The sequence below is a fragment of the Cavenderia fasciculata genome (assembly GCF_000203815.1).
Source record: "Cavenderia fasciculata unplaced genomic scaffold Scf_Dfasci-F-a-25c12.r2-5, whole genome shotgun sequence".
In the NCBI taxonomy this organism is placed as follows: Eukaryota; Evosea; class Eumycetozoa; order Acytosteliales; family Cavenderiaceae; genus Cavenderia; species Cavenderia fasciculata.
The window spans coordinates 3,401,618-3,418,544 of NW_004457729.1; the positions used below are offsets into that span (position 1 = coordinate 3,401,618).

Here is a 16,927-nt window from a genome sequence, read left to right on the forward strand (position 1 = left end):
TTTTTTCTTTTCGAAATCGAAAAAAAATGGTGAATGTAGGGAGGATCTGATTAATCTATCATATGTAGATTACGTTAAGTGATATTTGGTTGGATTGTGAAAAAAATATAAGGGATCAATGTAGAATAATAGATATTATTCTAAAAAGATAATAGAGATAAAACTCTATCTCTTTTTCTTTTTGAATCTTTAAATTTTGTCGGTCCCTCTCTATGTGTGAAATAATAACAATGGTGGAATGGTCCTCCAAACTTCAAAGGAGTCAAAGGGTCGAAGGGGGTAAACACGATAATACTTGAAAATGAGTATATATCAAAAAAAGTAAAAAAAAACAATCAAACCTGGGGAATCTAAAAAAATTGAAAACTTTGGGCCCAAAAAGGTAGTTGTACTATGATATCTAGAACCGAAAATGGGCTCTAGAAGCTACGAAAAACCTTGGGTTTTAAACAGAGTCTGTTTCAATGCCACGGGTTTAAACACCAATGACACCACCTACTATTTTTAAATACTGTGATTGAAAAGGTAGCCTATGGTCCCGAATGTTTGCTTGCTCGTTTGATCTATTGATAAGAAGTGTCTCCCAACACTCGAAGAGACACAGCAACAACAACTGACTGACAAAGACTTTTCTTTTGAGGTATCGAGTTGCTGATGGTTGCTTTGTGGTGTTGTTGAGTTGTTTTGTGCTTGGTGAGAAAGTGAAAGAGTGATGGTGATGCGAAATATAAATAATAATGAGATGAACCGACAAAGCAAAGACGACAACAACGTCATGATGTTTAATCAATCGAGAAAATGGTGTGGTGGGTGGAGTGTGGTGTCCGCCATCTATGAATTATTAAATAATTCAAATCAATTAATAATATATTGTTATCAAACTGCTTGCTGAGAGGGCGCCAACCAACCTTTGTCCCCCATCGATAAGCTTTGTTGCTTTTTGACAGTATCTGCTTGCCTGTTTTGGATTGTTCACACGGCGATTGGTTCATGTTTATTTTGGATTACCAGATCTGGTAATTCGAGCACACTTGCAGAAAACGTTAAATGTCGGTGAGGGGGATCGATTAATTCAGAGCTCTTGTTTTTGTGAAGGGCTTCCTTTGGACGGTTCAGATGGGCTATATATAAATTTTAAAAAAAATTGTGTCAGAAAACATGGTATGTGGTGGAACACAGGTCATGCAAATGAACGGACGAATCGTTTTGCAGAAATTTTTTATGTCTCTCGTCTGCAGCTACGCATGTATCTTGATATTTCTTCCCACCTAAACAACCCATGCACATCTGCTCAAGATCAGCGTGGGAGCTGGCTCTCTGACGAAACAAAGTCATTTTGCAAAAACGCGTTTGGAAAACCGTCCAACTTACTTTTCAAACCAATTGATCAGATCATTAGTTGATCTATCTCCTTGATACACCATTGATTCGGCACCCTTTTCAAATAATAGTACAGTCGGGAACCCTTTAATGTTGAACTTGTTGCAAAAGGCACTAGAAAGAGTACAGTCGATGGCTGCGAAAACCCCCAACCCTCTCTTTTGAACCTCGATGGAAGCCTCGGCATAGGCTGGCTTCATTCTCTCGCAGTGGCCACACTGAGGAGAATAAAACATCATCAACACCTTGGGTCTTGTTCGGATAAGGGATGCAGCAGTACGATCAGTAACATAATGAACCAATGATTGAACTCCCCAAGGTCCCATCTTTGGTGTTGTTGGTAAAATCATTGGACTGATTGATTGATTGATTGATTGATTGATTGATTGATTGATTGATTGATTGATTGATTAATTAATTGATTAATTGATTAGGTTAGATCCAGTAATTATCCATGATAATTGATTTTTAATTTAATTTTTTGTTACATACTTTTGTGCAAATGCTTTAAAGTTTGAAAGAGTTGGAGTGTTTCCAAATTCAGATACTTCTAATCCATTCCTATAATAATAATAATACAAATTTTGTGTCAATTTTAACTGAAATAACAGGCAAATATCTATATCTATTCATACTTGAAGAAAACAATAGAGTGGGAGTCTTTGACATCAAACTTTTGTTTAATATTATGATTCTTTTCCAAATCGATGAATCCAAAAACAACATCTGAACCATCATCATGCAATGATTGTGAAGTTGATGTAAAGATCTTTAATAATTTATCAGCATCTTTTGATTCTATAAAATACAAAAATAAATAATTAAATATATAATATATCATATATATTTTGAATTAAATATACCAACTTGAATAAAAGTAGATTAATAATTGTTTAGATGATTTAATGGTTGAATCTATATTCTTTGAGTTGAGTTCTTTAACATTGAACTCGTTAAAGTTGATATCACCACTCTTGACCATTGCAATCATCGATGACATGCAAATCAACAACATTATAACTAATAATTTAGTAATCTCCATCTTTCTTTCTCTGTCTCTCTTTATATGTATGCGTTTGTATAAATAAATGAGAGCAGCAATGATGACGATCGTGAATGCATCAACCCATCATCTCTTTTTAGAAATTAATTTTAAAATAAATTAAAAATGGTGAACTATGAGGTGGTTTCAAAAACTAAATGTTTTATAGTAATCATCACATCACATAGATATATATAGATATATTAACAATCATGTATATGTAGTATTTGTACATTAAAATAGTATCTTCTTCTTCCCTCTTCACAATCCAATCAAAACTAAAATAGTAATAGAATGGACAACAATAATAACAATAATACATCATCATCATCATCATCATCAACGACCTATGATGATGATGATGAATATAATAACAACAATAATAATAGTAATAATGATGATGACGACTTATTAAAACCTCCAAGTGATGGTGAAGGGTCTGTTCCTCCACAAGGACCCGTTTCATTCCTTGTTGATGTAGTATCTGACTTTTTGGGTGTTGGTCCTCTACACAATGATAATCATGGTGTTGGACTTGACTCTACCGTCAACGATCATTCATCTAATATTATCACTTCACCAGGAGAAGCATTGGATAGTGTTATCAACAATGAATCGACAAAAGAGATACAGTTGCCTTGGGGACCGGTTAGTGTCAAAAGAGTCAATGAAGTCATCTTTCTTTTGGGTGGTGCTTCTATCATCTCTTTTGCACTACGTACTCTCTTTTTTGGAAAGACTGTTCGTGCCATTGAAATTCCAGATGGTAATCTTACAACTATCATCCTTCGTTCAAATACTATTAAATCTTTAAAGAAATCTGTAAGTAGACCTATAAATTATTATTATTATTATTATTTTTTTGGAATTGAATTAATTAATTAAAACTTTGTTTGTTTGTTTGTTTGTTTAGATATTACAAAATAGTGATCCATTATTTCCAGGTGTATCATTGACAGCTGATGATATAAAGACAAGTGCATTTGTTGATCCAATATTTACGGAACCTATTCTGACTAATAATCATGTCAGACAAATACAAGATGGTGCCTATATCGTTTGGACTAAAGCAGATTATGAGATACCTCGTACATCTGTTGCATTGAAGAGTTTGATCAAGGACCGTCCTGTTTTCGATAGACTACGTCTACAATCAGAGATGGACAAGATCATTAAACTCATTAGTTTGTTGGGTCCGTCTCTAACTGACAAACAAATTGAACTTCACCATTTTCGTAGAGTCACTGCACCTTCCCTGTGGCACAGAATCAAAAGATGGTGGAATAATCGTAGTAATGTCCACACGCAACAGTATCATCCAGACATGCCAATCAACTATCAAGAGATTGTCATGAATGACCATACCAACCCTCTCACACTCAGAGAGCGTGATGAACTCATCCATTTAATGTTGATTGGTAAAGGTGACCCTATTTTTGATCTCTACCGAAAACATCAATACAATATTATCGAGTTTAAGAAACAACTTAAATCTTGGATTCATCAATACAACACCAACAACAAACAACAATAGTAAATAATAATAATCAAAATAATAATCATAATTTAACAACAAATACTTTATCCACCAACCGATAATTTACTATTATTATCTCTTTCAACAATTTCTTTTTCTCTCTTCTTCCATGCATGTGCATGTGGAAAAACTAAGAATAGAAACCAAAACTAGTTCACTATCATCAGTTCTGAAACCAAGGTGAAGGTGAAGGTGAAGGTGAGGTCGGAATATCCAAAAGTTGAGGATGATGTTGATGGGAGTCAACTCTTCTCTTTTACTATTTAACCATCCAGTTTTCAAACAAGGGAAGGAATGGATGATTGAATTACCAAACATGTCAACTATCAGCTGAAAATGATGGATGGATGGGTTATTGAACTCAACCAACTCAACCAACTACACCATCGTAGTACAGATGAAAAGCAGAAAAAAGAAACCAATTGATTAGATTGTCTTTCTACCATTGGCCGAGCTATTAATAAACTCTTACCCTACCCACCAATTCCCCACACCCCATCCATCACCACACTTTCAACCAACTGACACATTTTTTTTTGATGATGATGGGAGTGTTGAACAGTGAGTAACATGCATACGATACAACGATACTGTATTGTACAACCATCAACAAACAACAAATCACCCACCCCCACCCCTTCGGTGGCGACGACGACTAATATGCGGCTGTGTTGTATTTAAATCTTACCAATTTGAGATAGTGTTGTACTGGGTGGGTGGGGTGGGGTTGATTCATATTATCTAATAATGGTTGATAGGATACAACAAGGAGGGTACAAGTAAGTAGAACACATTACATACCCATACACATTTTTCTTCTAATCTTTTATCATAGAATTTACATGTACATGTAATATTATTTCAATTCTGTGTATTTTATAACCATTTTCCAAACAGTTTTTAGTCTGACTGATCCATTATCCTTATCCCCTAAACTCACCATCACACACATACACACATACACACATACACACATACACACAAACACAGGTACAGATACAGATAGAGATAGATAGATCAATCATTTAACATCCAAAATATTATTTATTTTTTTTATTTATATCTCACTCATTCTTTATATATATATATATCAATCAATCAAAACTATTTTTATTTCTATTGTTGTTGTATTATTAAAATCAATATTTAACCAAAAAAAAAAATGAAAATCATTGTACTATTATTACTATTATCAATTATATTCTTTAATGTAACCATTTCAGAGTCACATCTACAGTGTCCCGCTGGGACATGGAATGGAGATGTTGCTACTGGAACATGGTATGATACTCCAAATAATGGAAATTGTGGTTACAAAGATTTATTTGGTCCTTTGGGTCCTGGAACTGATCAAAGTTTGTATTCCCCCCCCCCCATCCTCAAATTTGATTCAAATTTATTTAACTCATTTCCCTCTTTGTTTTTTAAAAAATACTTATAGTTGTAGCAATTAATTCTCATATGTTTGATGGTACTACCGAATGTGGTCAATGTTATAGATTATATTTGGAAAACAAAACAATGGATGTTATTGTAACGTAAGTTAACAATTAAAATTAATTATTTCAATTTGATAAATAAACTAACATTTATTAAATTTAGTGATAAATGTCCAGATGCAGGATGGTGTGATAGTGAACGCCCACATTTCGATATAAACAAGGATGCATTTTATAAGATATTCAGAACACCAGCCGACAAGGGAATTATCGAGATAAAGGATGGAATGACTTTTGTAAAGATTCCATGTCCATTTACCAAGGGTAATATCAAGGTCAGAACCAAAGAAGGTGCTTCACAATTTTGGGCATCATTCCTAGTATTCAATCATATTATCGGTGTAAAGGGTGTAGACTTGGTGTTGGGTGATACACCAGACACTCGTATTCCATTGGAGAGAACCAGTTACAATTATTTTGCAGCCTATCTCAACTTTGGAACCAAGCCATTCACATTGATCATTAGTTCCATCTTTGATCAAGAGGTCAACATTACCATGAACTCACCATCTGGTGACTCTGTCAAAGATACCGGTGAACAATTCACAGAATATGATCGTGAATGTTATTCCAACATTGATCCATCACTCAACAGTGCTGCATCATCATCAACTGTATTATCATTATTATTTATTACCATTCTATCTTGTTTTGTTGTTGTATTATTATAAACACTCTTATCTTATTGACTGACCGACCGATTGAATAATTAAATAAATAAACTATTCAACTTTAACTTTATCTAATACAGTAGTTATCGAATACTGTAGGCACATAGTCTGATGATATCACCAGACAAGTCTTGCCAACTGCACCGTCACCGACTACTACACATTTAATTGCTTGAATGATTATAATATTTTTGATTGTTATTATTATTTATTACTTGATGATGATACAACCAATGAATTAGTATTATTTCTGATTCAAACTCTACGCAGACAATGAGTTATTACCAACACTGCCTTTTGGCACAATTGATTATGGTTATTATATGTTGACTTGAAGGAAAAATATATTTTAGGTACTGTGAGGTGAAACGAGACTTGTTGGAAGAGGAAGAGGAGGTGGAGGGGAAAAGAGGAGAAAAGAGGAGAAAAGAATAGATTTCACTATTCAAGGTGGTTCTTGATTCCAATAGATTGAACCAAAACGTTTAGTTCAATCTATTGAAATCAAGAACCACCTTGACTGCACTTGGAATCTACCAATAGATTTATCTTACACTTTTGCCAACAGAGACTTGGTTTTCCTTTCTTCCTCCACTGACTTGATCCATTCATTTGTTATTTGGCCACCATATATAGCATTCAAATCCTGGTTGAGGGCTTTCTCCTGGCAGAGAGTCTCCAAAGAGATGGAGACCATTCGATAAACATTTGGAGTTTCAGGGCAATTTGAATGTTGATAAACTCTACCTTCGTAATCGTCAGTACAACCAAAAGATCTTGTTGCGAAATTGATATCGATCGTTTCTATCTGCTATTGATTATCATTAGTTTTCTATTCTCCTCTATAATCATCTATGTATACATTTCAGAAATTTGAGAATTATTTAATGAACATTCAAACAAAGACAACAAGTAAATTAAAAAAAAAAAAAGGTGGGAGAGTTTCGATGAACCATTTTCACACAATTTTTGGAGGGTAATTTCATTCATTTGTTCTTGATCGATTTCCTATCTATCTATCTATCGATTAATTAAAGAATGGACAAGTCTAATTATAGTCTAGTCAATATGTATATAAGCAACAATGTAATCCATTAGTTATTATCATCAACTCTTAAATAATAATAAATATAACAACAATCATTTAAATAATAATATCATAAAATCATGCAAGCAATTAAATGTGTAGTAGTAGGTGACGGAGCAGTCGGTAAGACTTGTCTGCTTATATCATATACTACCAAGAGCTTCTCATCAGACTATGTACCTACAGTATTCGATAACTACTGTGCCAATGTGATGCTAGAAGGCAAGCCATACAACTTGGGATTGTGGGATACTGCAGGACAAGAGGATTATGATCGTCTCAGACCACTCTCCTACCCACAAACCGATGTATTCCTCATCTGCTATAGTATTATTGCACCATCTTCATTGGAGAATGTATCCAACAAGTGGCATCTAGAAATCTCTCATCATGCTCCAAATGTTCCAATCCTACTCGTTGGCACTAAAATGGATATGCGTGAAGACAGAGCCACTCTTGAAAGTCTCGGAAACAAAAAGTTGTCACCAGTAACCTACGAACAAGGTCTTGCCAAAGCAAAGGCAATCGGTGCACAATATGTAGAGTGTTCAGCTATGACTCTCAAAGGTGTAAACAGTGTATTTGATGAAGCCATCAGATGTGTTATCAATCCAACACTAAAACGTAAAACTTCTAAAAAACATAATTGTTCTCTTTTTTAAAACATGTAAATAATAATCAATATAATAATAGTCATAATAATAATCAAAATAATAATCAATATACATTTTTTAATAAATATATATTTATATCCTTTTTTTAAAAAAGTATCTCCTGGGAACCATGGTTCGTCGAAAATTCGAAACACAAAGTCGATTGTAAAATATCCCAATGCAAGCGATGGGGACACATAACTCACATTGAAATACATTCATTCATTTAGTTTAGAGGATGATGAACAGATACACCACAACTAGTATAGTACTAGTATTGGTATTAGTATTAGTATCATTGTTACAAGTTGCAGATTGTAGACAAAGAAGAAACATTGTATTGGTTGATGATAAAGACGAATCATCATCAATAGTATTTAAACCATTATCATCAACATCATCATTGACAGATAATATAACCAATCTATTGAATCAATGTCAACAGAGTACATGTGCAGGTGTAGAATGGGGTATTATTATCGAACAGTATAATGAAAATACTAAAGAGTTTGATTCATTGTTTGAATTGAACCCACTCAGTTATTTGACACCTGCTTCTAATACCAAGTTGTTGACGACGAGTGTGGCAGTGTTGACACTTGGCGAGCAGTATACCATTCGTACACCTTTTTACACGGACGCAGAGTATCAACCTGGTCAGCCAATAGACACGTTGTGTGTGGCTGGACAAGGCGACCCTTCGTTGACACTGGACGCTTTGACCAAGGCAGCAGCCTACTTTGGCAAGACGTCAACCCCTATTCGACAGTTGGTGTTGGACCAGTCTTTTTACGCGGGTGATCCTATCCCCCAAGGATGGGAATGGGAGGATTTGACAAGTGACTATGGCGCATTGCCCACACCACTCATCGTCAATGAAAACACCATCACTCTGACTGTCACGGCATCGGATAGTGTCGGTGACGCGCCAACTGTCCAGTTTGACTACGACGCCAGCGCGAGCTACTTGACCGTCGTGAACCAGGCCAAGACGGTCGAGGGAGACGACCCACTATTGGAGACATCCCCACTCACCTACAACTATCGTCTGACATCGCCGTCGACGGTCTATTTAACCGGTGTTATTGCCGACAACCAAAGCACGGTTCAGTTCACCGTGCCTATTCTCGACCCGGCCACATACTTTTTAGACACATTTTCGCAGTTGCTCAAAGAGAGTTCGGGAGGTCGTGCAACACCCCAATCGGCCGTAGAGGGTGTATGCGACCGTTCAAACATGTACCCAACCTATGTCATCGAGTCGCCATACTTGATCGATCTCGTCAACTGGACACTACAGCAAAGTGACAACCTCTACGCCGAGAGTATCCTGCGTCAAATGGGAGCAGTGTTTAATATCACCACTCCGATCCATCCACCCAACCAAGCCACCTATCTTACCGGTATCAACTATGTCGCGTCGATTCTACAAGACATGGGTATTGCACCAACACTCTTTAACCAAGTTGATGGGTGTGGTCTTGACCGCGCCAACTATATCACACCACGTGCCTTTATCCAACTCTTGGAAGCCATGTTCTTCCAAGCTGGCGACCCCGACCGCGACTACTTTACATGTCTCCCAACCGGCGGTGTCAGCGGCACCCTCATCAACCGGTTCGTCAACACACCCGCACAAGGTATCGTCCACGCCAAGACCGGCTCCATGACAGGTGTTGTCTCGCTCTCTGGTGTCGTCGCACCTCAAGGCATCCAAAACACCCAATCTCCCATCTTCTTTTCAATCATCTCTAATAATGCCGTTGCATCCAATTCTGCAATCAATAAAATTATTGATCAAATAGTTGTTTGGTTAGCTGAATTGTAAACAAATAAGTAAAAAGTAAAAGTAAAAAGTAAAAGTAAATAAATTAAAAAGTAAAAGAATGAAGAAGACACTAGAACTTGTGCAAGATGTCTTTTTTGTTTTTTTTTTTCAAACCAAAAGACAAAGGAGAGGAGATATTTATAAAAGATGTAGTTTAGTTTGGTCATTCAGATAGGATAGGATAGATAGGTAGAGAGTAGACAAGAATGTATCAATCAAGAGGAATACTACTTTCTATCTTGTTGATAGTTGCTTGTTGTTTCTTTATCATTTCAACTGTGGTTGGTAGTGCGACAGTTGATGAATCAGAGATTATTAGTATTGAGACTAGTCCGACGACAGAGACAACAACAACAACAACAACAATAGATACAACAACAACAAAAGTTGAAGAATTTATTAAAAAGAATGGAATTAAAAGAAGATATCAAATCATTCAAATGTCATCTAATCATTCAACTATTGATCAAGAATTTAAAGATAGAGGTTGGATGAAATCAAAAAATGGAGTGTATGTTAACATATGTACACCTACACATACATTATACTATAAAGTTAATATTAACTTTATATATTTTGATATATTTAGGGGATGTAGTTTTAAATGGGGATGGTCATGGGAAGTATTGGGAAAGATTAGTAATAGTATGATTGTTAATCATTTCCCAAACTTTCAAGAAATTGGATCTAAAAAGGGAATGACTGATAATATGAACAAAATGCTCAAACAATCAGATACACAAACAAAAGATATCATTCAATCTTTCTTTCCTCGTTCCTATGGATTATACAATAAAAAGGAAAGAAAAGCATTCTTGAAAGATTTTGATCAAACTTCATCTCAATCAAATCAAATCAAACATATTGAAACTCATCACCAAGATAATAATGGAATGATGATGGAACATACTAAAAATGATGATATAATCAATACAATGGTTGGAAAGAGAGCTCCTACTACTACTACCACAAAAGAAAATGAAAATAATGATAAATCAATATGGATAAAAGATTCTCAACCATCAATCGATGGAATTAATAATATTTGGATTGTTAAACCTTCTTCACGTATGTAAACATATATATATCAATCGATATGAAAGAAAGAAATAATATGAATTATATAATTATAATATTAATATTAATTTAATGAATTTAATTTAATTTTGTTTAGAGGCAAGAGGAGTAGGAATTCAATTATTTAATGATAAGAAACAATTAATGGATTATGTAGAGTCGGATGGATACGAATATGTTGTTCAAAAGTATGTTGAACAACCAATGACAGTGCACGGTAGAAAGTTTGATATTAGACAGTTTGTGCTGGTCAAGAGTCTAAACCCACTCGTTGTCTATTTGTACCGTGATTGTTATCTTCGATTCTGTAGCATGGCATACACAACCGATAATCTACAAGACAGATTCATTCATCTCAGTAATCACCAAATCCAAAAAGAGTATCATGGTGATGACCTACTTACCGATATATTCCCACACAATCAATGGCCACTATCTAAATTTAAATCTTATTTAAATGAAAATTTAAACAAGTATGAAAGACTATTAAATTCGATCCATATATAATATTTAATATTTACTAACTTTTATTTATTATATTTATATTTTAGAGAACAAGAAATAAAAGATATTTGGGAAGAAAAGATTTACCCAAAGATAGTTAGATTGGTCAGACACACAATAGAATCATGGCCAAAAGAAGGACACCGAAATAATAGTTTTGAATTACTCGGTTTTGATATACTGCTCAACGAACAAATGGATCCGTTATTACTAGAGGTCAACACTAATCCAGGACTACATTTACTTACAGGTACTGTCAACGATCATCATCCAAGAGCCATTAAAGATCTTTTTAAAGTTGTCATTGATCAAGACCAACAGTGGAACAGTAACCCTCTATTTGCCAAACACCTCTTTGACAGCAACAACAAAGAGGAACTAACCAAACTATTTGGTGATTGGGATCTCATCCATTTCGGTGATTACAACAGTTCAATCATACCAATGGAAATCAATGATAATAGTTCTAATGCAGGTCCATTCACTGTTTCTAGATAGATAGAAAAGGAGGTCGATTACTTTACTACTCTTTGACTTCTTAGGACCGAGCTTGGATATGCAAGATGAGGTCGTGGTCATGGAAGCTTTGGAATAAAAAAAGATATTTTTTTAAACTTCTTCGGAATCTACTTTTTTTGACCTTTTGTTGTGTGGAAGTGATTATCTTTATTATTATTATTATTATTTTCATTATTTCTTTTGATTATAACGATGACAAGTCAAAGAACAATTCAAAACAACATCAATAGTTTATATATTAATAAAAGAGAGATAACTTGAATTAGTATTTAGAAATAGATGGAGAAAGAAGTAGAGAATAAGATAAAACATAGTAATGGACTATGTTGCTTATGCAATCGAAATGTGTTGTTGGATAGTAACACTTCTACTAGTATAAATGATAATGCACAGAAACATCAAACAATGGCTCATCACTATATACAGTGCATGGAATCATTCAAACAAATATTAAATAATACATACTTTGCTACTACACAACCAAAAGAAGATGAAGATGAAGAAGAACCATCTAGTAATCATTTTTGTAATATTTATAACCAACCATTTTACAAATCATATGATTATTATTATTATTAACTTAAATACATTTATTTACACTTCTTTTTTTAGTCAATGATTCATTACTCAAAGTAACATTATTACCAATATTTGCAAGAGATGATGATAATGAATCATTGATGAATCTATTGATGACATGTAAAGATGCATATAAATGGAAGCATCAATTGGTGTTTCCGAGGGTACCATCGATTGATATTATCAATTACTATGATGAGAATAGTATGATTGATCAGTTACCGACAAAATATAGAAGAGTGTATATTAATAATATCGAGGAATGGGAACACTTGCTCGACAATCCATACGGTCTCATCACAGAGACATGTAATGAATTATACTTTACATTTGACATTGTCATTGAAGATGGTGACATTCCAGACCACTTTACAAAGATTCATCTTGGTGATGAGTATAGTGGTTCGGATGACATGCAAGGTATCATTCCACCAGATACTACTCATCTCTACATTGGAAAGAGTTTTAATGGTCTGTTAAAAAAAGAGGATCTACCAGACTCTTTGATTTGGTTGGATATTTTCTCATCAGAGACAAGACTGGAAGCTGATGAACAAACACTACCACCAAACATTGAAACATTGACCATCTCTACCAATCAAATCTTGGGTCCCTATTTAGGCAAATCAATGCCAAAACTAAAGAGTCTCAACATTAAAACAATCGATGACGATGAAAGTGTATTGGAACCTGGTATGATACCAGACACTGTCGTTTTCCTCAATGTTACAATGTGCGAGTTGGAAGACGGTGCCATCCCACACAGTGTCAAGAATCTCACCATCGATCTGTCATACAACGTATCATCGGTCATTCCCCCATCCGTCACTCATCTCCAAGCCACCTTTAACAATGGAACCATAGTCACTCAAGGAATGATTCCTTCAACCGTTGTTGAACTTGAATTAGAAGGAGATTACAGTCTTGAAGAAGGATGCATTCCTTCAAGTGTTGTTGTACTATCATTGATGGATCTAACCGAGAATCCTCCACCAAATACCATTCCAAACTCTGTAACATATCTATTCTTGCGTGGAAATACTGATTGTCAATTTGATGGTTCTCAACTGCCATCAAGTATAAAGTATTTTGGTATTCAAGATTCCTATCCCTATCTTCTCGCAGACACTATCCCACCAAGTACAAAATACTTTGACTATCAAAATGAAGATTGTCATGGTATTAAATATTGTCGTTTTGATATTCCCGAATCAGTTACTCATTTTAGAATTGGTATGGATCAATATAAAAAAAAAAAAGAAATAGAAAATATTAATATTTATTATATATAATTTATAATTTATAGGTGTTGATAATGGAAATCCATTCCCACCAGATTTCTTACCATCAAATCTTGAATATCTCCAGTTGGTAGAAGTGTACCGTCAAAAATTACCAACCAAATTACCAACTACTTTAAAAACAATTGAATGTAATCCATTTAACAGTAAAGTCGGAGGCTCGGTACCAACGGATGTTTTACGTATCATAAACTGTTTGCATCGTGGAACACTTTGGAATAATGAATACAAGAAATATTGGGATCATGTTGTATGGCACCTAGACATTTAAACGGAAATAAATAATAATAATTATTATCAGGTATGTACAACTAGTTTGACACACAAATTTTGAAGAGTTGATCTTTTTCTTTTCTTTACGTTTGTTTGAAAACCAATAATAACCTCACCAAATATGAAGAGGTCTTATCGGTCTTGTTCCAAACCACATGTGCCATGACGTATAGTCAGATGAAAATGAATAAGGAGAGTGTGCAAGGAATTGGCCCCTATTTTGAGGGACGAGCCCTTTGAACCATGGTATCAAAGATTTTTCGATTTTATATATTAGGGGGGGTGATGAGGAGAAACATAAATAGAAAGAACCCGCCCTACGATCGTCTCAAATTCATTGATGAGCACTCATCTACTGAAGGGATAGCATACCCAAATGGGTGTGTGGGTGGGTGGAGGAGTTCAAAGACACATGTTAATGGTTTGTTGATCGTCGTTGTATATTTGAGGGAAGAGTCTGTATTTTGAGAACTCAATACTTTGGCAACTCTCCAACATAAGGGTTCTTGAACAACAACTTGGTGATATTATTTCAATTCTTTTCAAAAGATGTATAGAAAACAGATTATTTATTTATTACCCATACTATTATTATTATTATCCATTTATTTGGATTGCTCAAGTTCATATGATTTAAATGGTAGTTGTGAAGTGATCAACTCAACATCTCCATGCTACAATGTACTTTCATATAAAGAGATTTATGTTTCTTCAAACACTACACAACAGGCTATGCAAACATCAATCGAATCAAGTATGACTTATCTTGCTTTAATTGATAATGTTAATTGTAAAACTCAAGCTACCATTTACTATTGTTCAACCGTAAGTAATTAGACCAAAAATATTGATCAACTTTTTTTTTCGATTTATTTTTAGATCATTCTTCAAACTAACCTCAATTCATTTCTTTCTTTCATTTCATTTACCTTTTAGATTTATCAACCATGTAATTTTATCAATATAACAACTACAAACACAACAACTATTGTATTACCATCATTTTTATGTCATTCTGTTTGTGGTATGTATTATCCCTATTTAATGATCACTCCCTTTAATTCTAATGTTGATTAAATCTTTCATATCTATAGAACAAACCAAATCAGTATGTGCAACATACATTCCATTGGTAGATCCAAACTTTTCATGTGATAATAATAATAGTTTTAATCAACCAGAGTATCCTCAGCAATACTCTTTTTACAATCTAACCAATGTCAGCGGTGAGGCAGATGAAAAAGTACAATGTAATCTTGCAGGTGATTCTAATGGTACAGTTGTAGATGATTGTATATTCCCATTGGTTTATGTATCTCCAGAGGATGTGGCATCTAAAAGAGTGTACTATGTAATCTATGGTAATTGTGCTGTATCATGCCCATACTCTATCTTTTCAAAAGAAGCAAACAAAAGTATGGAACTTGCAGATGCTGTCTTTTATCCATTGTCATTGTTTTGTGCCATTGTCACTATTTTGGTATTTGGTGTATTTCCAAACAAAATAACTATTAGAATGGAGATTTTAATTCATCTATCGGTTGCTACCCTCTTGCTTTGTCTTCAATACTACCTACAATTTGCAAAAGAGAATTTCACATGTAGCGATGACCCAGGAAGATATGTTTCTCAAGGTGACGGTATATGTTGGTTACAAGGCTCGGTCTTTCAACTTGGTGGATTATCATTTATATTTTGGTTAAGTTTTCTTTGTTATGATTTTGTTCTTATTTTATTAATGAGTAAGTAGAGTTACTTTAATCTAGTCTATTTTAAAACTCTAACATAACTGACTCCTTTTTTGCTATCTATCTATTTAGAACCAAATACATATTTCAAGTATTATAGAGTTGGTATTTGGTTTGGATCATTATTACTTGCATGCATACCATTAATGGGAACCAAATATGAAACAACGATTGGATCAACTGGATGTTGGATATCAAGTGCCGATGGAAAGGCATGGCAGTATGCAACCTACTATGTACCAAGTTGGATAGCTGTTATAATGACTAGCATATTTTGTGGTATCGCTACCTACAGAATTGTTATCATGTATAAATTCAGTCCAAATACCAAAGTTCTAATATTCAATGTATGTAAAATACACCCACCCACCCGACTCTACCTACAATCCTTACTTGGATGTTTTAATTAATTATTTATTTAATGTATTTGATTTAGGTAAAGATGGGAGTTTTAATGGCTTATGTGATATTTTCATTCCTCTTTTTATCATTCTTTCAATTCTATGCAGAAACTAAACAAAGAGAATATGAAAAGGATATTGAACAATCTGTTAAATGTTTATTGGAAACTAGAGATTTTGATAAATGTAAAGCTTATATGGAAGGCATGGAGTTTAAATTACTCAACCTCATTTGTATATCAGATGTTGGTATATTTATTTTAATCACATTTGTTTTGGATCCTGCTGGATTGTCGACCATGAGAGAATCAACTCGATTCCAATACCTCAAGAATTTATGTAGAAAGATTACTAAATTAAGACTAGTTAGAACCAACCATATTCACTTTGATATTACACTATCAACCAATTCATCTGGATGTGGAACCACTTCTGGTGATTTAACAACCACCACAACAACATCTTCTTCAAGTTCTGGTTCATCCTCCACTCCATTAATGAAAACAAAAGTTATTGATAATAATACAATAGTATCATTCAACAATCAAGGTATTAATAATAATAATAATAATAATAATAATAATAATAATAATAATAATCAAAATAATAATAATAATAATAATGGAAATGAAATTGAAATGCAATCTATACCCAATACAAATAATTCGATGAATACTGGTGACCAATAAATTAACGAATAAATATACTATTTATTTTATGATTCTAAAATATGTATTAGTATATAATCTTTCAAATTGTGACTTTCTATCTAATATAAATCATTAATTTGTTAATTATTAATTTCCAAAACTGATCCATTTTTATATT

At 33.9% G+C, this 16,927-nt stretch overlaps 4 protein-coding genes across 4 annotated transcripts; 3 read left to right on the forward strand and 1 right to left on the reverse strand.

The window, feature by feature from the left end:
- Positions 1–876: 876 nt before the first annotated feature.
- Positions 877–2,422, reverse strand: DFA_01703 (uncharacterized protein; the record flags this gene model as incomplete). Its single annotated transcript, XM_004359610.1, has 5 exons — positions 877–958; positions 1,372–1,734; positions 1,873–1,941; positions 2,055–2,178; positions 2,248–2,422. 5 exons carry the CDS (start codon positions 2,420–2,422, stop codon positions 877–879), a joined length of 813 nt encoding a protein of 270 aa, XP_004359667.1.
- Positions 2,423–2,716: 294 nt separating this feature from the next.
- DFA_01704 (uncharacterized protein) lies at positions 2,717–3,956 on the forward strand (the record flags this gene model as incomplete). The annotated part of the gene is made up of 2 exons (XM_004359611.1): positions 2,717–3,244; positions 3,336–3,956. The coding sequence occupies 2 exons, from the start codon at positions 2,717–2,719 to the stop codon at positions 3,954–3,956; spliced, it is 1,149 nt and encodes a 382-aa protein (XP_004359668.1).
- Positions 3,957–5,121: 1,165 nt separating this feature from the next.
- DFA_01705 (uncharacterized protein) lies at positions 5,122–6,236 on the forward strand (the record flags this gene model as incomplete). The annotated part of the gene is made up of 4 exons (XM_004359612.1): positions 5,122–5,314; positions 5,401–5,497; positions 5,562–6,072; positions 6,213–6,236. 4 exons carry the CDS (start codon positions 5,122–5,124, stop codon positions 6,234–6,236), a joined length of 825 nt encoding a protein of 274 aa, XP_004359669.1.
- A 1,060-nt stretch (positions 6,237–7,296) lies between these two features.
- On the forward strand, positions 7,297–16,788 carry fslO (frizzled and smoothened-like protein; the record flags this gene model as incomplete). The annotated part of the gene is made up of 17 exons (XM_004359613.1): positions 7,297–7,840; positions 8,163–8,339; positions 9,021–9,693; positions 10,017–10,208; positions 10,287–10,765; positions 10,872–11,013; positions 11,086–11,247; positions 11,326–11,764; positions 12,077–12,323; positions 12,410–13,609; positions 13,683–13,927; positions 14,260–14,330; positions 14,595–14,775; positions 14,887–14,974; positions 15,045–15,692; positions 15,771–16,045; positions 16,135–16,788. The coding sequence occupies 17 exons, from the start codon at positions 7,297–7,299 to the stop codon at positions 16,786–16,788; spliced, it is 6,417 nt and encodes a 2,138-aa protein (XP_004359670.1).
- Positions 16,789–16,927: the final 139 nt, after the last annotated feature.